At 33.6% G+C, this 24,074-nt stretch overlaps 3 protein-coding genes across 3 annotated transcripts; 1 reads left to right on the top strand and 2 right to left on the bottom strand.

Annotated features, from left to right (window-relative positions):
* Window positions 1-3,529, bottom strand: LOC145617060 (GTP cyclohydrolase 1-like). Its single transcript, XM_081671759.1, has 2 exons — window positions 3,207-3,529; window positions 1-1,265 (listed from the first exon to the last, which is right to left on the bottom strand). Exons 1-2 carry the CDS (start codon window positions 3,409-3,411, stop codon window positions 103-105), a joined length of 1,368 nt encoding a protein of 455 aa, XP_081527885.1. The 5' UTR covers window positions 3,412-3,529; the 3' UTR covers window positions 1-102.
* An 8,869-nt stretch (window positions 3,530-12,398) lies between these two features.
* On the bottom strand, window positions 12,399-16,329 carry LOC145624225 (GTP cyclohydrolase 1-like). The gene is made up of 2 exons (XM_081677225.1): window positions 15,806-16,329; window positions 12,399-14,141 (listed from the first exon to the last, which is right to left on the bottom strand). The coding sequence occupies exons 1-2, from the start codon at window positions 15,996-15,998 to the stop codon at window positions 12,955-12,957; spliced, it is 1,380 nt and encodes a 459-aa protein (XP_081533351.1). The 5' UTR covers window positions 15,999-16,329; the 3' UTR covers window positions 12,399-12,954.
* Window positions 16,330-21,989: 5,660 nt separating this feature from the next.
* On the top strand, window positions 21,990-24,057 carry LOC145624224 (uncharacterized). The gene is made up of 3 exons (XM_081677224.1): window positions 21,990-22,394; window positions 23,198-23,319; window positions 23,671-24,057. Exons 1-3 carry the CDS (start codon window positions 22,078-22,080, stop codon window positions 23,703-23,705), a joined length of 474 nt encoding a protein of 157 aa, XP_081533350.1. The 5' UTR covers window positions 21,990-22,077; the 3' UTR covers window positions 23,706-24,057.
* The last annotated feature ends 17 nt before the right edge of the window (window positions 24,058-24,074 follow it).

Genomic DNA, 24,074 nt, shown 5'->3' with positions numbered 1-24,074 from the left:
ACAAAACCTCACTGTCTTCCAAGGGGCAAATTGATATAACAAAATATACATAATAAACAAACAAGCAGCAAATGTTAAAAGCATTATTCATGAGAATCATGACTAGAGCTCAGTAAAGGGAAGGCTTTCCATAAACAATGCCCTAGCTTTTGGATCAGTTGAAAATCGACCAAGAACTGCAATGGTGGCTGTGCTGCTCCCAAACTTCTCAACACCTCGAGAAAGCATGCATGTATGACTAGCCTCAGCTACAACTATTATGTCTCCACCGAGAAGAGGTGCCATAGTTTCAGCAATTTGTTTGGTGAGCCTCTCCTGCACCTGTAGCTTGGAACCATAGAAGTGCACAACAGACTGAAGAATGGTCTTCCCTATAGGATTCAGTCCTGCAGCAGAAAAGTAACCTACATGCACTACTCCATAGAATGGAAGCAAGTGATGTTCACACTGTGACCTTAACGGCAAGTTCAGCTCATAATGGATCTTCATGTTGCCTTTCACATCACCATCTGATTTCCGAGGTTCCCATATCTTACTTGCAAAACCATCCAGCTTCATCTTAAAATCACGAGCCTGAAAGTTTATCAGCCAATTAAGGAATCGAGCAGGAGTACCAATAAGTTCTTTCCTTAGTTGATCTTCACCCAAAGTCCTAAGAATCGTAGCAACTGCACTGACCATATCAGGTGGAATTACACTGATTGAGGGAGCCTGGGATGGGCACCAATGACCGGTACACATACTCTTCTGAATCCTGTCAGCTAAGCTTTTCATTTTCAGAAGCCCGAAAAACTCAGTCCACATATCATTGCCAGCTGCTTTGTTTTCAAACACACCTGAGCCTGAGGATACCACCGCCTTTTTCCACACTTCTTGGGATGGATCAACTATGGTAGACTCTAAAGTAGGAAAATCAATGTGAAGACACTCAAGGATAACAGCAACACCAGCTGGCTCGATGGAACACTGCAAAGCTAAACAAATTTCATCTGCCATACGCTGTGGATCCTGCAGGCGCTTAGCAAAGACATCAGCAACCCGAGAAAGTTTGCTAAGGCCAACAACTCTTTGCCTAGATGGAACATAACCCACATGGCATTTCACTTGAAATGGTAGCAAGCAAGATTCACAGCTTGAATAAAGATTGAGATCTCGAACAATGACAATGCCTCCAGTTCCTCCTGCTTCACCAACTTTATCATCTTCAAGACCCGCTTCAGGAAATAGAGCACCTTCCACAATGTCATTCACGTTCTGTTTGTAACCTGACATAAGTAGAAATATCAGTGCCAACAACCTTATGCACTTATATTTACAAATAACACAAGTGTGTACATTTTATTACAGAGTTTGAAGTTGTTGAATTCAGGTACATTACAAGGGTTGAGAAAAAATGGCCCATGAGCTTAATTGCTGTTTTGGGAATAAGGATGATCGCGGTGCATAAGACTCATGTCATTATCTCAGACTACATCAGATCAAGAAGATCTATGAAGAATGAATTGAATGATCAGCTTTCGAGTTCTATCAGTCTTCTATCTTTATATGTCATCTGTATGGATGTATGGTTGTAACTTGTAACTTGTAACTTTGTAAGCTTATATCTAGTAGCCTAAGTTTCTATTTAAAATATGCTTTCTATTATTCCTAACATCAGATTTTCTCCTGTGTTTAAAGATGTTAGTGTAATGTGGACTTCTCTTAAGAAGGTTTATAAATGTAAAGTCTTATGTTTGTATAAAAAAAAAAAAAAAAAAAAAAAAAAAAAAAAAAAAAAAAAAAAAAAAAAAGTGTATCAGTATATAAAAGGAATCTAATCACATACATGAAAGATTGAGGGTTGACACTTCAAGTAAAGAGGGAGGAAAGATAGAAAATTGCAATTGCATTAAAGAGAGATAGGAGGAAGAAGCCCTAATGCCCACCTATTTGACAAAGGCCTAACTATGGTAAAATAGTAGATTTACTGCTCCTTCCATTTTATAATAAATTAATAATTGCAACACTTTGACCGGCACACATGTCAATGTTTAACTTTGACGATTAATATTTGTAATTATATATTATTAAGAAGTACAAAAGGTTAATATAATGAAAATATACTTATAGACTAATCCAAATATATTTTATATGACAATATATGTTTTTTATATACTTCATAAGTAAAAAAAAAAAAATAGTCAAAGTAAGCATATATATATATATATATAGTGTAAAAGTTAAAGTATTCATTTATTACAAACCAAAGAGTATTTGAGTGAAATAATCAAATTATAGTTAAAATATATAGAAAGACCGATAGGTGGTGTGGACCCCATTTACTTTTTACCGGACTTTTAATTACATGGAAAGAAAAAAAAAAAGGAAGAGAGAAGTAAGGGGTATGGGCCATTTCCTTTTAAATGTGAAAAGGAGAAATAAGTGGTGTTGACCCAACAAGAGCATGACATGAGACATTTGTCAATATTACATAGAGGTGTCAATAATTAAAATGGCCCAAAATAATTATACTTATATCAAAGAAGTGACTTAATCTCAAATTTAATCTACATGACACAATAATTGAGCATGATTCAAAACCAGCCGATCCCAACTAGACCCAAATGGAACCCAACCAATGACCTGAATTGAGATCTCCTCTGCATAATTCTATATATGTACTAGTTAGCTTATACTCCATAACTTAACAGCTAATGTAAGCATAACTTAACAGCTAGTTGAAATAAAAAAGGAAGGAAACATATACTTCATTTTTTTTAGTTGATGTGTTTTGACTTTTTACGCTATTTACGCAATTCTCTTTGACCATGTTTTTTTAATTTATGCTTAATGAAAAATATACTCGTGGGATTTTATTAGATTCGTCGCGATATATATTTTCTAAACATCAACATTTTATAATTTTTGCTTATTGGTACTTTGTCCTCCGTCTTATATACAAAGCCTGCATTTCTTTTTGAGTAAAACAAATAAAAATATTTATTTTTCTTACCTTTCCAAAAGAAGAAAAAAAAATCATAGTTGATAATATTGTCAAATAGGCTTTTAGTTTTGATTTATTTAAAAAGGAAGACGGGCTTTGTAATGTGAGACAGAGGGAGTAATTAGAGATTTTTAATGGAAGAATTTATAACATGATTAAAGAAACGTATCAACTAAAATCAAATGTTATTACGAAAAGAAAAAAAAAAAAAAAAAAAAAAAACCTCTAGTTGCATATCGGAGAGCCTTGGCTACACGAAGCGGGGTCTTCTTGATGCCTTCGCGGTTGACGTCTTCACCCAAGCCTCCCAATAAAACTCTCACAGCAACCTGAATCTCTGGTTCTTCTTCAACACCAATTTTCATGCAACTCACTTTCAATGTATTTTCTAGCATCACTTCACAATTGTGCTCAGCCAAACCCCCCATTGACTCAAAACACAAGAAAAAAATAATAATAATTCCTTGTATTAAAGAAAGCAAAACCCAACACCTATATATATAGCCTAATAAGTAATAATTCGATGATAATCACAACCTTTTTTTTTATTTTTTTATTATGTAACGTTTATGTAGCTAGTGCAAGAAATGTTTAGGATGGAAAATCATGTGATGGCTTATAATAAGTTATAACATTTACTCCGTACCATGCATTATTGACCAAGTGAGTTATAATAATTAAAATTATTAAATAGTTACCTTTAGTACTCTAATACAAGTTAACATGAAAAACGTGTATTAGATCACATGAAAATTAAACCATTTACGTGGCCTAATTACAGTGATGTTCTCGAAATTCGTGTCGATTTGAAACCAAATGAGAGATGATTTGAAAATATGTAGGGGAAGTGGTTTGAAATCTTAATCTGCTTGAAAAGATGTAGGAAATTAAAAGAGGTATTGAAATCTTAATGTTCTTGAGAAGATGTAGAACAAAAGATGTAGGAAATATAGGTGTTGGAAATTTGAAGTGGTACGTAGGTACTACTTAATTGTGTAGTATTTATAAAGCAATAGAAAGGTGAGTAGTAAAAATAAAAATAATTTAATCTCATTTTAGTTTTAGTTTTCAACTTAATATGTAAAGAAAGACACCTTAATAATGAATGGGAGTTGACTTCTGTCAACGCCAATTCAATAAATTGATGATAAAATCATATCTTTTATGTTTGATTTGTTACCTAAATTATTTTTCTCAAAGCTGATCTCTATCATAGGAACCATCAAGAAGGAAAGGAGCGAAAGTTGATGTCTAACTTTTAAATTACCTCAATTCCTCAAATGCCTCTAAAAGCATAAACAAAATCATATAAACAAAATGAATATAATATTTTATATAATTATGTTAGTTTTCAAAATTACCACAATTTAGAATCTCCCCAAAATATAATGCAAAAGGAAATTAAAAAAATTAAAATAAAGAAATAAATTTGGAAAGGACACACTTAACGGTTTTTTTGTATGGAAAAGTTAGCCCTGTTTGGTGGTAGCGTTTGAGATAGCGGTTAGCGTTTTGACCAGTCAAAATACTACTAGAAAAAAATTGAGAGTGTTTGACAAGGCAACGGTTCTAGTAGCGGTTAGCAATAAAGGTAAGGTTTAGGTAGCTTTTTTCAAACGTTAAAAATAGTAACGTTTAAATTAGCGGATAGCGTTTGGCAAATTTTTATTACTTTTTAAACAATGTTTATATGAATTTTGATATATTTTAATATTGCAACCGCTAATTTTGCCAAACACTCATACTATCAACCGTTACTTTGACAACTAACCTCTACCCACTACTAATTGACCGCTACTCGCTACTTTAACAGCTACCCGCTACCGCTACTTTTGACAAACGGTTCCTAAGTGGTGGTGAAATAATTTTTTTAAGTTTTTGTGGTGTTATAAGAAGTCTTTTTTTTTTTTTTTTTTGTTATAATCAAAATTTGGGGGTTTTTTTTTTTTTTTTACAATTAAAAATAAATAAATTTTTTTGAATAAATAAAATAAAATAAACCACCCCCTCCCCCCTCTCCTGCTCGATCAACCTCCTTTCCCCTTGCCGACAACCACCCTCTCCTCTCTACTCCGTCGAGCCCATCCCAACACCCCATCCCCTCCACCCGGGGTGTAGAGGTGGGGGACGCCGGCAGGGAAGGTATGTCGGACGCCATTAGAAGGGGGGTAGCTCAACTGGTGATGGGGAAATATTTATATATATATATATATATATATATATATATATATATATATATAATGATTCAATTATTAAAATAATAATAATTATAAATAATTATTAAAAAAACATAAAAAACTAACATGGTTAATAATTTAATTGAAATAGTTATTATGGTAACAACTTTTTGGTGCAGCAGACCACATCGTGTGGCAGGGGTTATCCGGGTTATTTTGTGAGGGGTTATTCGAGTTATTCAGTTAGGGTTACTCGAGTTACCCGGTTGAGGATTACTTAAGAGGTTCAGACAGGGGTTACTCGAGTGGTTCACTTGGTCAAGGCCGGGTTAATTGAGGGGTTACTCGGACAGAGGTTACTCGAGTGGTTCACTTGGTCAGGGTTAATTGAGGGGTTACTCGGTTAGGGTTACTTGAGTTACTCGGTTAGGAGTTACTCGAGGGATTAATCGGTCATGGGTTACTCGAGTTACCCAGTCAGGGATTACTCGAGTACGTAATTCGATCATGGTTACTTAAGAGTTCGGCCAAGGGTTTCTCAGGGTTACTTGAGGGTTACTCAGTCAGGAGTAACTCAAGTAACCCCTAACCGAGTAACTTGAGTAACCCGGCAACTCGAGTAACATCTGACCGAGAAACTCGAGTAACCCCGAACGGAGTAACCTATGTTGCACGGTACAGCAAGCCGCATACAAAAAATTGTGTTCTGTTAAACAATAATACAATGTTACCAAAAATAGTGTGTGTGTGTGTGTTTTTTTTCCACAATTAAGCATAGAAAAAAAAAATTTGATGTTACTAAAAAGAATTTATGTTTTCTCTCTCCTCTCTCCTAAACTCTAGTCTTCATTGTTAATTTTAAAGGGGTCTCTTTTAGCAAAGGAGTGTGTTTAATGAGACCTCCGATTATTTAATGAAAATAATGAACCGAGTTTGAACTCATTTTGAAGCTCGTTTATTAGATGAGTTTGAATACGGACAAATATATACTAGTTCAAATAAGTTTATGAATTACTCGTTTATATTTGTTTATGAGCTACTCGCTTATTTATGTTCATGAACTACTCATTTGTATTCATGAGCTACTCATTTGATGTGATAGGATGTGATATCTGGAAGACGCAAAGTGTGTTTGATGTGATAGGATGTGACACATTAATATTTTATAAATTGATCATTTTATAACTTTTGATTACATTTAAAATAATATATTTTGTACATGAGTAGGTTTAATTACATGTAAAATATATTGTGTATATGAGTAATAATTTAATTATCCCTTAAACATCCCTATCATCTAGATTTCAATAGTTTAAGAGTTGTATTTAGTGAATATTAGTATACAATTTTGGCAAAATTTTTGTATATACAGAGAATGCAAATAGAAGTAGGTGCAACGAAGGGTGGTTTTTTTTGCTCATGTGATATTAATTAAATGAGCAAAAATTACCCTTGAATTTTGGGAATAAAGTGAATGCTCCTTTAGTTTGCGTGCATGTGCGTTTATTTTATTTTATTTTTTTAAAAAAAATTAGAGCTTTATTTATTTATTTTTTTTTTTTTTTTGAAAGAAGTCCTAAAGGATATTAAATTTCATTAATAATAGCCATACGACATCTACAATTGACAATTAACAATAATGAAAACGAATTTAGCAAAATCAAACAAGAATTAATCGGGGAAGGGCTAAGAATCCAAATACATAAATATAACAATTCAGCACATTCTCGGTTCGTTGTCTCATACAACTTTTTGAGTGGATCCGTCGTCGCTTCGCAATTTTGTGAGAAAGAAAATTCTTGTGTTGATTCCGTAACCCGAATCCAAGCCATAATCAATAGTAGCCCCGCACAACCAGATACCAAATTAAACACAAATAAAACCTTGTCTTTCGAAGGAGTTCGAAAAACCTTGTCTTTCGAAGGAGATCAAAAAAATCTTGTCTTTCGAAGGAGATAAACCCTTTCTTTCGAGGGAGACATTATTGTAACCTAGAACAAATTAAAAAACTTGAAAGAAAATAAAATTTGGGGCTTTCCACCGGTGAAATCCGATGGAAGCCCCTTTAAAATTGACAATGGAGGCTAAAGTTTAGGAGAGAGAAAAGAGAGAGGAGGCTAGGGTTTTTTTAATTAGAGCTTTATTGATATCAATTGAATATCATTTATTTCCATTTTTTTATTAAATTAATTGATTAAATTGTTTATATGGAATGTTAATTAGTGTTATTTGATTTTAGGATGGTTAGCTCAAAAATTAAACATCAAATTTTTACTCCTCTCTCTTTCCTTTATACTCCACTACATACTACATTTTATGCGCGCAATGCATGTGAGAGTGAAATTGACTAATGAACCTTTGTAAAATAACCTTAACAAAGGGGTGAAAATGATTAAAATAATTAAAACAAAAAAATATTAAAAAAATAAACAAAATATAAAGTAGGGTAATGCTATATGCAGCCCTTAGGGCTGCATATAAGCATTTAATATCTTTTCTTTTTTAGAATTAAATTGGGAATTTATCAACAATTCACGAGTAAATCGGTGTAATAATTGTATATTTATTGTCAATTCTTTTCACTTTTAGGTTCTTATATGCAGCCCTAAGGGCTGCATATATCTTTTTCCTATAGTATTAAAGATAGGTAGAGAGATAAACATAATTTATTGAAACTTATTAACATGATTTATTTAATGAAAATAATGAACCGAGTTTGAACTCCATTAATTTGCACCCCTAACAATTACAAAAGTAGTTAGCCTTATAATTAAGTTTTGTTTGTAACGAGTTTTTCAATTAATTTGACTAATAATTGATGTTAATTAAAAGAGTGGTTAATTAATTTAACTATAGTTTTGGCTTATTATGAAATGCCTTAAGGCCCTTAATATTTAAATTCCAACTTTACTAGAAATCGTTGGTTTCCTAAGCTGTCCAAATCCGATTTTGATAGTGATATGATATCAGTGGATGCAATTTTTAATGTTTCATGCCTTTGTTATATAAATCTTATAAATTTATCAATCCAATAATAGGATTTAAGGTTAATGATTAGGAGATTAGAAAATTGTACTAAGCACTATTTTGAATAACAAATACAATTTAGTTTTATTTTTTATATGTAAAGTTAAAGATCATCAATAATGTTGCTTGTTTAATGATGGTTGGTCGAATAATGTTGCAAGTGCATTTTTTGGACACAACTATTTTTTTTAGAGACTTAGTTCAGTCTTTATTTTACATTAGAGAAATGTCATGCACTAGTCAGCAATCCAATTTCCTTAAAAATTAGAGTTAACCATCAAAAACATCCAACACATGAAACATCTTCCACCTTATCACCACTTTCTTGATGGGTTAACGTTGAAAATTTGAAATGCATAACGTTTAATTATGCCCTTTTTCTTTTTCAAATAATCATGTAAATTATATAAACAAAATGAAAATATCTCACCTTATAAATGTTAGAGATTACTTGTTCTATTATCAAATAATTTTGGAATAAAACCTAATTTAGTGAAAATTGATGATCCTCAAATTCATATTTACATTTAAGTTTTGGCTACCTCTCAATCCCTCATTGAATAAGAATAAAAAGCAGTGGCGATTCTAGTATGGGTTCAGCCGGGTTCAGTGGGTTCAGCTGAACCCATACTAGACTTCTGAAAATTCTACGCAGTCTGGAAAATAAAAAAAGATATAATATCAATTAATGCGCTAATAGTAGAGATCTAAGTCATGTTGGATCAGTGGTTGAAGGCCCGCGTACAAAGCTTGTTTCCTACCCAATTGACACAGGATCAAACCTTTTCCCTTGCTTTTTTTTTTTTTTTTTTTTTTTTTAAATATTTTGCTGGTGAGTTGGCCTGTAAACCAAATTCATTTCAAGGGGATTGAGTTTACTTGTCATTTATTAATATTTTTTACCTTGAAATTTCGCTATATAACTCCATTCATATAAATATTTTAGTGAGCCTTATTCACTTATTATAGTTATACATTGGATTATATAATAACTTTAGATGCAAATTTGCATGAATAACAAGCTGTCGCCCCGAATTATGGTTGTAACTTGAAACTGATAACTAATTGTTTCGTTTTTTTTATTTGACCTGCTTCATTTATCATGTTTGTCAATATATAAATCTAATCATCAATATATTTAATTTAATTCCTAATAAGTAAAAATTGTAACCAATAGATCAAATATTGTGATATGATTTATTAAGACAACCTAAACAAAAACCTATGTAGCTATGTTTTAACTTACGTATAAATCACAAAAGGTGATCAAAGGTGGGTGTGAATAGTACAAAAGTTAAGTACATTATTTTACGCTCGAAAACTCCGAACCCATAACAAAGAATTCCTGGAATCGCCACGGATAAAAAGGTGCTTCTATAGATACGCCAACCCATCATGATATTGATCCCTTTTTAAATATTCTGAATTTTTAGTGATAAATTAGGATATGATAAAATAAATAAAGGGAAAAAATTGTTAAAGGGAAATACTAAGCGGTGGGTCCCTATGTGGACGGTGTAAACAGTAAAGGGATGTTTATTTTTGGGCCTATGTGCTTGTTGTTGGACTGGTGGTGGTATCATACAATTTGTGGGCTGCCATTATTGGGTCCTTGTTTCAATCTAGCTGTAGACCCATAGCTCTAGTATATATTTTTTTTCCCACACATGTCATATACTTTCTCCGTTACGAATTACTCGCAATAAAGGGGTATTATTTGTGAGACGTAAAATATTCATTTGTTGCGAGTAATGTGTAACGAAGGGAGTATTAAACTTAACAAAAACAGTTACTTTCTCACAGGTTACTGACTTACTGGTCATCTGGAAGTGTTATGAGCGGAAGGATTAATAAAAAAAAAATATTCCAAAGTTGAGATTAATTTAGACGGATGAGTCAAAATTGGGATTAATCATGTCAATTTTTCCTTTAAACTTTTCATATGACATAGTATGACTTTTTTTTAAAAAAAAAACTGAAAATTACAATAATATTGAATAGACAAGCTTCTGTCAATAACCAAATTCATTATTAAGATTCTAGAATTTTTGGATCCATTTAACGCCTGAGACGCTCGTTAGCAAGTTCGAATTTACAAATATAATATCCACATTGTAAATAGACAACTATCAAGAGAAAGATCTTCACCAATGTCAATTGAAATCCATGTCAACTTGTCAAGCCTGCAAGTTTGATAAGATAATATCTACAGAGTACATATCATGGGAAATGCACAAGTTCTTGAAATTTAGCAACAACTTCTACCCAGATTCATGGATAAAAACTTTAAAAATTGCAATGCCTCCACAGTCCACAGTGTTAATGAAAAAATGGCTTTATATTAAGAAATCTATTAGATGATATTCAATTTTTAACTTCAAAACTTAATGAATAACTTAATGAATTGCATGATTTTAAGTTTTACGGAAAAATGATCTTTAACACTACTTAACTTAAAAATCAGAAGGGTGGCTTCTAATAACCTGATGGACTTTCAAAGGGTTTCAGGGAGAAATATAAGATATGCAGAAACTCGCAACAGGAACAACGAACAACAGCATCATGCGCAGTAGAACCATAGAAGATGAAGACAAGCAGTAGTAATAGGCTAATAGCAGCTACAAGAGATGTGAAGGGTTCTCATTTCAATGTTGTAATAAGAGTGTGCTAGACTGCTAGGCAGTTGGCTGCAACAATATTGGCAGAAAACCTCATCTCCTACTAAATATATCTGTCATATACCATAGTTAAGATAATATTGTAGTAGCACATTGAATTTGCAAAACTCTTATTAAACCTAAAATCACAACTATATATTAGCCTCAGTGATGAGTTTAAAAACAGTTTCAACAATAATGAATTTTATCTAGAAAGACTTGCCTAGAATCAAATTCTAAGCCTTCAATATCTTCTACATGTTTTCTGCTTTTATATAGGAATGTCACGAACGTAAACTAGCCACCGCGAACCTTGAACAAGTGAGCCAACAGACCAAGTTTCCTTTAAAGCTGAGATATAAGTCCTAAGTTCGTCCCCCCACCCGCTTCATAATTAGTCTAGAAAGACAAACCCTTGGTTGGGGGGAGGGGGGGGGGGGGGGGAGATCGGAGATGAAGCTTAGATCAATTTCCATGTGCTAATAGAAGGTTTGTGTCCTGTCAAATTGAGTTGCCGACTTCTCACTCGCTACCTTACAACCAAAGGGGTTTCAGAGGGAACACAACACTAATACAGGCATTTCCTTGCTAAGGAAAACATTTTAGATGCCACATTCTCAAAATTTGATATTCTTTTTATAGGCTTGTACAAGTATCCCCCCACTTTAGAAGTTTTCCATAAAGGAAACTTTACCGTCTACACTTAGCAGACAATTAGACCCAAACTTTACCGTCTTCACTAAGAACGACGAGTAAATGAAATTTTAATCTCAATTGCTCAATAACATGAGTAACTCCAAATTGCGAACCATCAGCATTCAACAGTAGCAATATTTCAAATTATTTGCAATTGTATGATAAAATAAGTAACTAACCAGTTTCCTGATTGACCATGGCTAATGGTTTCAGACTTGTAATCTTTTTTTAATCTCACCACGACCAGCTTTCAAATTTCTTTCAATGGTGGGATCTTCAAATTGCTTTTACACCTGAAAGAAAAGGTTGTATAAATGTAAATTCATCAAGTAAAATCGAGAAACCATATTCACCAGAAATTTCCGGAATAACTGAAAAAACTCAAATACAACTGGATATCAAAGATTTAAGCATGCTGTATACATTAACATGAGTTTTACATAAAATCAGTACATAGCATTAGCATGTATTAGGAAACATATGAAAAACATGGACTATGCACAAGAAAATACTTACCTGAACCAGCATCATTATTTCTAATATTGGGGTTTATAAATTCCGATTGATAATCCATCAAATTCATAGCAGGATTTCTGAATACAGAATTCTCTCACCTCCTATTATTCATAACTGACGTTTGGGAAGGAGGAATCGCCACCCAGCACCCACCGTCATAAGAGTAGAGGAGGTATTATTGATTCCTTGATGGGTTGAACATAGGCGTGTGCAATGGGGCGGCGCCCCATTAAAAAGCCCTGACCTGACTCTGACCCATTGAGCATAGGTGAGTGATGATAGGTCTATTCTATTTCTGTTTTTTTTTTCCCTTTTCTTTTAGTAATTATAGACATGGTAAAATGCACAAGTAATTATTGATGATTTGATAGAATCTGCTGCAATACAGAAAATTGGAAAAGGTAGCCATTAATCTGAGCTAGAACTTCTCCTTGTACAATTCAAAAGAACAATTATTGTGGAAAAAAAAAAAGATCATCATTTAAAGGATGCAAGGAAGGTATACACAAGAGAAATTTCTCAAGCAGTATAGTTTTAATCAGTACAAAATTTGAATCACCAGTTTTTTTTCTGAGTTCAAATGTGCATTGAGATCATGATCTGTACCTCTGTGTAAGAACTACTATATGGAACTCAAAATTCCAACTGCCCTCTATAGAGGCATAATGAAATAGGAAAATCTCTTCTGAAGGGCACATTGATGCAGTAGGACAAATGAGAGAAAATAAAAACTCAACTTTCTAGATCACCCTGCTGTATATTTCCATTCAAATAAATCTCTTCTTATTGCAGCCTGTAAAACTTATGGCGATGAAGTCTGGCTTGCCTTGCCAGATATGAGGCCAAATGAAGCTAGAGAAAAATTGGCCGAGTGATTCCTTGATTGAAAATATCATCCTTAATAATTGTTCATGCTGGGAAGGCTTTCTAAAAACAATGCCCTGGCCTTTGCATCAGTTGAAAAATGACCTAGAACAGCAACTGTGGCTGTGCTGCTTCCAAACTTCTCAATACCCCGAGAAATCATGCACATATGGCTAGCCTCTGCAACAACTATCACGTCCCCGCCAAGAAGAGGTGCAACTGTCTCAGCAACTTGTCTAGTGAACCTCTCCTGCACCTGCAGCTTGAATCCATAAAAGTGCACAATTGACTGAAGAAGGGACTTCCCAATGGGATGTACCCCTTCAGCAGAAGAGTAACCTATATGCACTACTCCATGAAATGGAAGTAAATGATGTTCACATTGTGACCAAAAGGGCAAATTCAGCTCAGAATGGATCTGCCTGCTTAAAATTGAAGTGCCATTTGATTTCTGAGGTACTGCTTTATTACAAACAAATGTGTTCAGCTTCATATCCATATTACAGTTCTGAAAATTCATCAGCCAGTTCAAGAAATGAGCGGGAGTCCAAGCAAGCTCTTTCCTTAATGGATCTTCACCCAAGGATCTGATAATGGAAGTGACTGCACTAACCATACTAGGAGGGTGTGCCTTTCCAACACTGGATGAAATTTTATTCAATGTGGAAGCTTGAGACGGGCACCAATGATTGCTCGAGTTTCTCTTTTGAATTTTATCAGCAATTGAGCTTCGAAATTTCAAAAGACTAAATAACTCACCCCAAATATTAGCATCTTCATCTTCAAAAACTCCAGATCCTGAGGATACCAGCACTTTTATCCACCCTTCAGTTGATGAGTCCAGGAACATAGACTCTAACGCGGGAAAATGTATGTGATGACACTGAAGAATCACAGCAATACCAGCTGACTTTAAGGAATCTTGCAACGCTGAACACATGTCATCAGCTAGCCGTTGGGGATCCTGGAGGCGCTTAGCAAAAACATCAGCAACCCGAGAAAGCTTGCTAAGGCCAACAACTCTCTGCCCAGATGGAACATAGCCCACATGACATTTCACCTGGAATGGTAGCAAGCACGACTCACAATATGAAAAGAGGTCAAGATCGCGAACAATAACAAGACCCCCTGCTCCTCCAGCATGGCCAATTCTATTATTGTCTAGACCTGCTTCTGGAAAAATAGCACCTTCTATAATGTCTTTTGCGTTCCGTTTGTACCCTGGAAAAGTAAGAACTATATCAGCACATCTTATAATAATTCATCAAAAAGCATCAACTATCAACTGTGAACGACATAGACTACTAAATGGACTGGGCTCATCAATATATGTCTAAAACAACTTATATGTCATCAAGCTAAATTTCTAACATAGTGGACTGCAAAATTGAGTATAGAAGACTAGGAATCTAAAACTAGATATCTTAACATCCAAAAAGTCTATTTCAAACATTCATATATGCCCTTTCAAGTTATCAATTACAGCCTGAAATAGACAGGTTGATAACAATCATATCGCTACCACATAGCTTTCAATTATCAACTTCTTAAGCAACAAATAATGAATCTTGGCAGTTACTCTTTAGGCATAAAAAGTAAGACAACAAACAGATCACGACAAACTCGATATGCAAATAACTGAATAGGTGAACATCATACATTCCTCCATCCACTCAAAAACGTATCTTCATAAGATCTGTAGTTCCCAATAATGGCTAAAGGAGAAGCATTATAGTGTAGGGTTTTTCATCATTCGTTCCACCTTCCACTCAAAATCATTATAATCTAGAGGAAAAGCACAGGGTTCTTCACATGCAATCTACCTCAGTCCCGGGATTATCTATTACCAAAATTAATACAATAACCACTAGAGCTACAAGCATAAATCTAGGAAAAGACATAAATTACTAACTGCAGGTTCTTCACACACCAAATTTTCTTCTTCAAGGGCCGACTTAAAAATATATATCTTATTCTCATGATCCCATTGACCGAATACAGCTCTTTTACGGCTTGTTTGGTAGACGGCAATAAGACTGCATAGTGTAATTTAACAGTTTTTTATCTTAAAATCCATGGTAATGCAATCACATAACCAAACTTGTATGTTCTCTATAAATTATCATGACCCTCAACTGCTAGTGAAAATTAATGGTTAAAAAGAGATACTTTGGGGTGAACTAGCATTACCAAGGGTATTGATCAACATGGGATTCTAATTACAAATTCACATAGAAATTCATTCTTATTTAAGTATCTAATTCTCTTCTCCATTTCAACAAATAAGACAATCATTGGAAACAAAAATAATGATACCATAATTAAGAATTGAAAGAACATCATCCAATGCTCTATTTACAAGATTATGTTTTAAAAATAAAAAATAAAAAATAAAAAATAAAAGATAGCAAGAAGGGAAACAGAAACATAGCAAAATAATTTCCTAACTTCACACTTTCCACTTTCCCTCTTTTGGGTATACTATATATATCATCTATCAACATTCTTTATCCCAATTATTCTTTGACAATAATACAAATCAAATCTATTAAAACAAGAACTTTACTTTATATGAGCTTCTTTTTCCTCATTAAAATTCAGATGTTAAGCACACAACATATAACAGCTCCCAATTACATACTCCCATAGAGCCCCTACAAAAAAAAAAATGTTACAACCATAACGGTCGCACACTCACAAATAAACTTTTTAATAGGATGATCAGAAAAGGTTGTCACGTGTTCTAATAACATCAAATGATTTTCTAACATACTTTAAGTCTATGTTTTCGATAAAATCATATCATATTCTTATTTATTAGAGGCTGAGACAATGTGACAACTATATTCCAACAGTTTAAACATCAAAGCTGAATCAACAATCACCTGTAGTAGCGTGTCGAAGCGCTTTCGCAACACGAAGCGGAGTCTTTTTAATCCCTTCCCTATTGATATCTTCACCCAAACCTTGCAGCAAAACTCTAACAGCAGCCTGAATTTCTGGTTCTTCTTCTTCAACACCCAAGTTCAAAGTATTTTCAAGTTCCACATCAAAATGACCCTCATCTAAAGCGCCCATTGAAAAACAACAACAAACCCAGAAAATTTATAATCTTTTTGCACCAAAATCCTAACAAATAACAACCAAAACAAAATCTGATTGATACCCAGATGAGAAAAGGCACAGATTCAAACAAATCAATCAGAAATCAGGTAAAAGCAGTGCAAAATCTTAACCCCAGATGAATAAAATTAAGGAATAATGAATCAGAAATTTGTTGTATGATTCAATATTCATGAGAGAAAAAGACAAACATGCACCCTATCTCTCGAAAAGCACGCTTATGGAGAGAGAGGGAGATGGTTAAGATGTGGAGAAGGCGAAAGGAGGAATGGCGCAGGGTCAGTTGGGGTTGAAGCAGTATTATATAGGGTTATTTTGGCTGTGTCTCACAATGTGGGGCTACCTTAAATTGGTACTAGATCTTGAAATTTTTTGGACTTTTTTTTTTTTCAATTAATTACTCAATTTTGATGAAAGTGAGGGATAGCTCAAGTGGTTGAACCTTCTTTTCCGATTCCAAGAGATCATGGGATCAATTCTTACCCCCGCCCTTCCCGACAGGTACAATTTCGAAATCATCCTTGCCCAACCCGCCACTTGGATATTCACCCCCACCTAAGACTCACCTAATCTCCACCTTTAAAATACACATCCTACATAGATTACATTAAAAAAATTCATTCTTAATATTACACATTTTTTTTTGTTTATAAATATAAGTGTATTACAAAGTATTATTAATTAATATTTTATTTTACATAAATATTTTATAAAAATAGTTTAAAAGTATATAATTTTGTTTTAAAAGATTTATAGATGTAGGTACGAGGTGGGGATAGGGCGGGTACAAAGTGGGGCGGGTGGGGGCGGGACGGGGATGGCTGGGGTGGGTACAACCTAAAATCCACCCCCGCAGCCCCTCCCCAATCACCCATGGCGGCTATGGTTTCCCGCCCCACCACCCGCCAAACGGAGACCCATTCCCGCCCCAGGGCGGGGATGGGGCGGGTCAAATGACCCGCCCCACTAACATCCCTAGCTAGGTAGTTTTGAGGGAAAGTAGGGAGTGACGAAATGGTGGTTTCGGGGACGAGTTGATTTGGGAGTAAGGGGGTATGGTTTTCCATAGAGTTAGGGAGGAGGGGTAGTGGCCTAGTGGGATTGCGGCGATAGCCCTTATAGGTGGCTGGCTTTAATTTCCTTTATGTATTTCTATATTAATTTTCTTGGACCAATTAGCATGCAACACGTGGCAAAGTTTCTTTCTTTTGCAAAATATTTTTTACCTTTCTTCAGGTTGTCCATAACCTGACCTATTGAAAAAAAAAGAACTAATAATTATTCTAGAGTAATCGAAAATTGAGTTTGTTAAAGAAAATAGCTCGAAGTTGAAATTATTAAAACTAATTTTTACAATAGTAAAATCATACGAAGTATTATGTAGCTATATGTCTTTTTTGGTCTTTTGTTTTTCAAAATCATATGATACATGTCATAAAATGAATCAAAAATTATTTAAACTTATTAAAAACATAATAATTTTGAAAACTGACAACAAAAAAGTGAAAACACAATAAGCCCTTTAATCATTTTCCTTCATCGAAATTTTCATTGATTTCCGAATTTCTTCAATATAAAAATTCGTATCAATACTTTACAAATTCACAATTATCCTTATGAATACAAATTTATAAAAAGACAAAATTGCCGTTATGAGCGTTGGTGTACGTCTCATTGCCAATGCTTCTTATCTCTCTTTTTGTTTCCCATTTTTATTTATTTTTAATTTATGAGGATACAAGTATTTTGTGGCATACTAGGAAAAAGACGGGTCGAGTAATAACAAACTGTAAATAAGGGGAGGAGGGGAGCTATCCATCACACAGGCATCATATAATCACATACATTACACATGATTGTGTCATACTTTCTTGATCATTTTAAATTGTTACATTAGTAATTTGATTTATATATTTATTATTTGATTTATTGTCAACATGACTATTAATTTCGGACAAAAAAATTATATATATCAAACAACTAAATATATAGTGAGCGATATGTATATAAAATGATAAAAGTGGCCTAGGATAAAAGAACCTAATTTATTGGAATTTTAATTTTTAAGTCGTGGTCCATAATTGATGATAAAAATCGAAAAAGCAGCCCAATAAGACATACACTTAACGACCATTGACTATTGACAATTTGCCAAACGAAAAAAAAAAGGAGAAAAAAAAAAAGTTGAATGAATGCTATAAAGAAGAGAAAGTTGATGGGAACTTTGGTTAGTTTGGTATGGACCATTGGTCCCTTGCAATTGATAGTAGTTATGTAGTAGAATACTAGAATGTTATGTGTTCAAGAAGAAAGGTAAATGTTTACCAACCCATTTAACAAGAAACTTAATAATATTACTAAAATACTTTTTGGTTGTATTTAATTTAGGATCTTGATTTTTAGTTGAAAATTGTAAAAAGTTAAGAAATCATAAAAATATAAACACTAATTACACTGATTTATGCGTATTTTTGTCATGAATTCCTAATTTTATATCATTTTTAAGAGTGTATTTAATCCTTATATATAGCCCTTAGGGCTACATATAATATTATCCATCAATTAATGTTGTAGTTTATGTAACAAATATAAATTGGCTTTGCCTTTTGTTTTAACTTTATTACTTTATTAATAGTAGGGCCCGGAGCATGTTTATATCTAAATATCAAATATCTTTGCTCCACCAACCATTGCTTGTTATTATCAACTCTGAATTTGCACTTACTTTTGTCAACAATTTTACATGCTAAAGGGATACCCAACCAACTCTTTTTTAGTTCCTTTTTCATGTTAATGATATCATGGGTATATATATTTGATATTGGCTTTGTTTTGTTAAGTTAAGATAAGTTCAAAATAGGTTTAAGGTCTATTCTATTCAGACTATTTTCAATTCAGTTCAGTTCAGTTTAGTTCTTTATTTCTTTCTCTTATAAAATATTCAGTTCATTTCAGCTCTAATAAATTCAGTTATGTTCTGTTCAGTCAATCAGAACAAGCCCTTAATGAGTTTAAATAAATCTGGATAAGTTTATAAAAATAATTACAATGCAACTAAGAACAATTAGCTTTGATTAGTGATATTTTTTTTTTTGAAGAAAGTCAGCGGGAATTTTATTTAATCATATCCATTTTCACGAGAACTAAAATACTCTAGGATGATTAGTGTAAATTAACTGAAATAAGTTTAAGTAAAGTGAAATTCAGTAATTTTGAAGTTTAGAGCATACATTTAGTGCATTTTCATTTTAATACTTGGAAAAGTGAGAAGGATATTGACTCTGAATTTAAACAAAACCACCCTTTCAATTAAAGCAAAGGATAAAGAAATGAGGAAAGTGGAGCAATGACATTTGAGAATTGAGATGAGTGGAAATGTCTATGGTCAAGGGAGTTATTATAAGAATAATGTGGATCTCAATTTGGTTCAAGTAGCCTATTTGATGACAATATTTATATCATGGACCTAGTTATGCATAGCTAAATATGCAAGGAAAATTTGTCAAAAATAACACCACCTTTGGGCGGTCTTTCCATAATAGCACCACCTTTTGATTATTCCAGAATAACACCACCTTTCACATGCATTTGCAAAAAATAAAACAAAACTAGTTGATAACCTGGTTTACAGGTTACCTATGACACGTGTCACAATCTCATTGGTTAATTATTTTTATTTTAAATTTTGATTTTAAAAATAAAAGAAAAACATAAAAAATAATTTTTAAAAAACCTTAAATTTTTTTTTTTTTTTAAAAAAACACCACCCTTCCAACCCAGCCCCCCTCCACTGCCCTGCCCCCCTCTACCGGAAAACACCAGCCTCCCCCAACCTAGCCCCCATCTGCGGCCTCCCACGACCCTCCCCATTTCCTCCATTTTCGCTCAAGAGTTAAAGTAGGCGCACGACCCTCCCCTTCCCTTCCTCACCCGATTGAAGTCGTACTCTAAATTCTCCATTGAAGCAGCTTATTCGCGTTATGTTCTCCATTGAAGTAGGCGCATCAACCAAGTCGTCAAATTGAAGCTTCAATTTGACAATAAAGGGCATTTTTTGCTTTTTTCTGGAATTTGAAAATCAGAAAAGGGGATTGAAGGGGTGCCGGAAAGGGGTCGGGAAAGGGAGGAGGGTGCCGAAAAGGGGGTTAGGAAGGAGAGGGGTGCCGGAAATTGGGAAGATGGTCGGGGAGAAGGTAGTTTTAGGTGGGTGGTCTTGGTGGGGGGGGGGGGGGTGGTGGTCTGGTGGATGCCGGTGAAAGAGGTGGGCAGGGAGGATGAGAATGTGAAAGAGGGGATTTATTTATTTATTTTTTTAATATTTTTTAAATGTTTAGGTTTTTTAGGTTTTTTTCTAAAATCAAAAATATAAAAATATAAACCAACCACTCATATTGGGACACTTGTTCTAGAATTACCTGTAAAATAGGTTACCGGTTTTTTGTTTTATTTTTGGTAAATGCATGTGAAAGGTGGTGTTATTATGGAATAATCAAAAGGTGGTGCTATTATGGGAAGACCGCCCAAAGGTGGTGTTATTTTTGACAAATTTTCCAATATGCAATCTAAAAAGAATGAAATAATTAAGCTCAATATTGATGTGTAATACTTTGTGCATCACTTATATGTTAGAGACCAATTATTAGTTATACTCTTTCTAAGTTAAGACTATTTATAATGAATTAGGGCATGTTCTCATTGATTGAACTCAGCTGAACTTAATTGAATTGAACTGAACTGAATAATTTATCAGAGAAGGAAATTAGAAGCTGAATTGAACTGAACTGAACTGAATATTTTATAAGAGAAGGAAATTAGAAGCTGAACTGAAATGAAATGAATATTTTATAAGAGAAGGAAATTAGAAGCTGAACTGAATTGAACTGAACTGAACTGAATTTCAACGTATGAGAACAGGCCCTTAGGCCTGGTTTAATTCACCTTATTTTTACTTATTTCAAAAAAAAAAAAAAGTTCATATCAGATCAGAAAAAAATAAGTTCAGACCAGATCAAATCAGAAAAAATAAGTTCAGTATAGATCATCGTTTTATGTGCAGTTTTTTTTATCGCTAATCATCTTTCATTCCGTGATGAAAAAAATTATGAAAATTACATATTAATAAAATACACATTATTACGAATCTAACAAGACCACACTTGATATATTTTTTACTTATAGATTATCGTACACATAAGGTCAAAGTTTGGTCAAATCAGACAATCAGATCAGACCAGACTAGACTAGATCATATAAGTTCAGATAAGCAAAAATAAGATGAACCAAACAAGACCTTACTCCCTCCGTTTCTATTTGTTAGTCTTATACAAAATCTACCCATATTATAATATATTAAAAGCTTGTTAATTAATAACATGACTCTAAATTAGCAAATCACTTGAATTATGTATAATGGCTGATGCTTTTCTTTTAAAAAATAATAATTAAATAAGACAAAACTAATTATGAACTGATTTTAACTTTAATGTTAGATTTCAAATATTCATCTTTTCTTATTTTATCTGATTGATACTATCATAGGAAAACAGAGGGAGTAATTGATTTGTCTAAGGGCCTATTCACATTTAGGGCATGTTCACGTTTATTGAAATGAGCTGAACTGAACTGAACTGAACTGATTGGAGCTGAACTGATTGGAAAGCTGAGCTGAAATGAATATTTTATAAGAGAGGGAAATTAAGAGCTTAAATGAACTGATTGGAGCTGAACTGAACTGAATTTAAGTAAATGCGAATAGGCCCTTACTGAATTGAGCTGAACTGAACTTTTTAGAAAAGAAAGAAATTATAAACTATACTGAACTGAACTGAACTGAACTGAAATTAAACTGAAGTAAACAAACCCTAATTAGATTTTGATTGATTACTAACCAATTTCAAATCCAATTCCTACCTCCTAGATTATTTTTATTTTTTTTTTCTTTGAGGAAATTAACCTTGTGATTCTAGTGCAAGTGAGGATTTGCGAGTTTGTTAGAAGTCAATAGACTCACCATCAACATTAAGCAAACACTAAAATGGAACAACATCAATGCTCTCTCCACCACCACCACCACCACCACAACAACAACAACAACAATCATCACCACCACCACCACCACCACCATCACTTCATAATAATCCAGCCCTGTTCTCTCACCTCCCCTCATCCCCACCACCACCATGTTCTTCCTCAATGCAACTTTATTCCACAAAACCCCAATTCTAAAATTTGCCCTAATTTTATCAACCCACCTCCCCAAATCCCTCAATCTGCACTCCCTCTTCCTTCCCAGACCAATCCCAATCTTGGGTTTTCTGGGTTTCAACCATCTCACACTTCCCAACATACCCTGTAAGATTTTTCACCTTTCTTTTCTCTAATCTTTTATTTTATTTATTATCAATAAGCATCTCTGTTTTTAATCATGTTTGTGTAAATTGTGTTTCATTTTCATTTGACTCTTTATGCTTGTTTAGCTCTTTGATTCCTTTAATTTCCTCTTTATTTAGGGTTCTAGCATTGATTTGGAATTATTAGTGTATAAATTTGTTTTAAAGACCAAGAAATTTTTTAGTTTGTTTGTTGTATTGATGGACTTAATTGAGAAGCAATACTAAAATCATGAACTTCTATCTTTAAATTGTTAATACTTAGGCCATTATTCCCCAAAAGTTTAATCCAATTGTTGCAACTCTAAAGAGGTGTTTTTCTAACAATTGGCATTTCAACTTCACTTGGAATGTAAGACACACTCTTGTCAAAATACCCAAAAAGAATTCTAACTTCATGACTTGTATGATTGTATCAACTATCAAGAGTATGATCAAGTTATGTGGTTATGGTAATACTGGAAAGGAAGTTGATAAATGTCTGAGGCTCAACTCCATCTTTGCTTGTTAATATGATATGAAGGTTCGAGTTTTGTTTGTAAAAATCAATTTACTCGTATTCGTTTCGTTCTCAGTTTAATTTAAGCTCACTAGCTAGTTCTTAAAGGACTGTAACTGAGAGTGCACTGTATTAGGAAAATTTCAATATTTTGGTTCTAATGTATTAAGGAGAGGGGCTTCTACCATTTTGGATTTATTATTTTTGAGGTCTAGTCTTGGTATTACTTTAAATTGATCATTTTGCATTTTATAATAATCATGAAGGTACTTCCAAGATGATGGTCTTGATGAAGTTGAAGAGATTGAAGATGATGAGGATCCGATTTTTGTTATGACAGATGAATGGAGGGAGTTCTTTGCGAAATCTGAAGCCAAAAGGAGAGAAGGTAAATGTTTTCTTTGTAAAATTTGTCTAGAGTATTGGGGAAAAAACTACATAAATTGACATCGGTCTCAATTCTCAACTCTCGAGTCTCAACTCAAGGTAGTAATAAACGCATTGGCTTTAGTTTCTGGCAACGAAAGTTAGGGACCTGATGATCATATCTATTAAGTGGTGTGAAGTCGAAAACAAAATTAAAACCTTAAGCTTGCATTTGGAAATCCAAAACTTGTTAGTAGCTTTATAAGCTTGATTTAAAGCAATTAAGTAGCTTTATAGATACATTTTTAATCTATGTCTTTACTAACTTGCTTTACTTCCACATAATTTCTGATTGTTTGAATTGCATCTTCAGCTAAAAAGCTAGCCAAGAAACAGGGGAAGACCTAGAGGAACAACTTGAAGATTTGGAAGGCAATGGAGGTTATATACGTTGTCATGGCAGTGGATTTTTTTATCTTAAGAAGGTACGAATTGGTGATATTCTGCCCATTTGAAACTCTGCTCCAAGTTGCAAGACAATCTGTTTAACTTTGCTGATTGACAATTGGTCCCATTTTTGCTGCGGGAACAGTTCTTGTAAATCCTTCTAATTGTCTGTAATTGTGGATCATATGCTAGAATGAATGTTCAACTACATATAGTTTTGGTGGATGAAATTTGTAAGTTAGTATGTTTGCATATTGCAATGAATATGAAATTCGTAAGTTTTGATGGATTAATTTCAATGCAAATCAGCATATCTCACAACCTTCAATA

This window comes from Chenopodium album, chromosome 3 (assembly GCF_948465745.1).
Source record: "Chenopodium album chromosome 3, dcCheAlbu1.1, whole genome shotgun sequence".
Lineage (NCBI taxonomy): Eukaryota > Viridiplantae > Streptophyta > Magnoliopsida > Caryophyllales > Amaranthaceae > Chenopodium > Chenopodium album.
The sequence above is the reverse complement of the archived record's forward strand: the minus strand, read 5'-3'. Positions and strand labels throughout refer to the sequence as shown.

Coding starts and splice junctions, on each gene's coding strand:
- LOC145624225 (XM_081677225.1), bottom strand. CDS start 15,998: ATGGGCGCTTTAGATGAGGGTCATTTTGATGTGGAACTTGAAAATACT. Junction 14,142..15,805: donor GCTTCGACACGCTACTACAG/GTGATTGTTGAT, acceptor TTACTTTTCCAG/GGTACAAACGGAACGCAAAA.
- LOC145617060 (XM_081671759.1), bottom strand. CDS start 3,411: ATGGGGGGTTTGGCTGAGCACAATTGTGAAGTGATGCTAGAAAATACA. Junction 1,266..3,206: donor TCTCCGATATGCAACTAGAG/GTTTTTTTTTTT, acceptor TACTTATGTCAG/GTTACAAACAGAACGTGAAT.
- LOC145624224 (XM_081677224.1), top strand. CDS start 22,078: ATGGAACAACATCAATGCTCTCTCCACCACCACCACCACCACCACAAC. Junction 22,395..23,197: donor CACACTTCCCAACATACCCT/GTAAGATTTTTC, acceptor ATAATCATGAAG/GTACTTCCAAGATGATGGTC. Junction 23,320..23,670: donor TGAAGCCAAAAGGAGAGAAG/GTAAATGTTTTC, acceptor TTGCATCTTCAG/CTAAAAAGCTAGCCAAGAAA.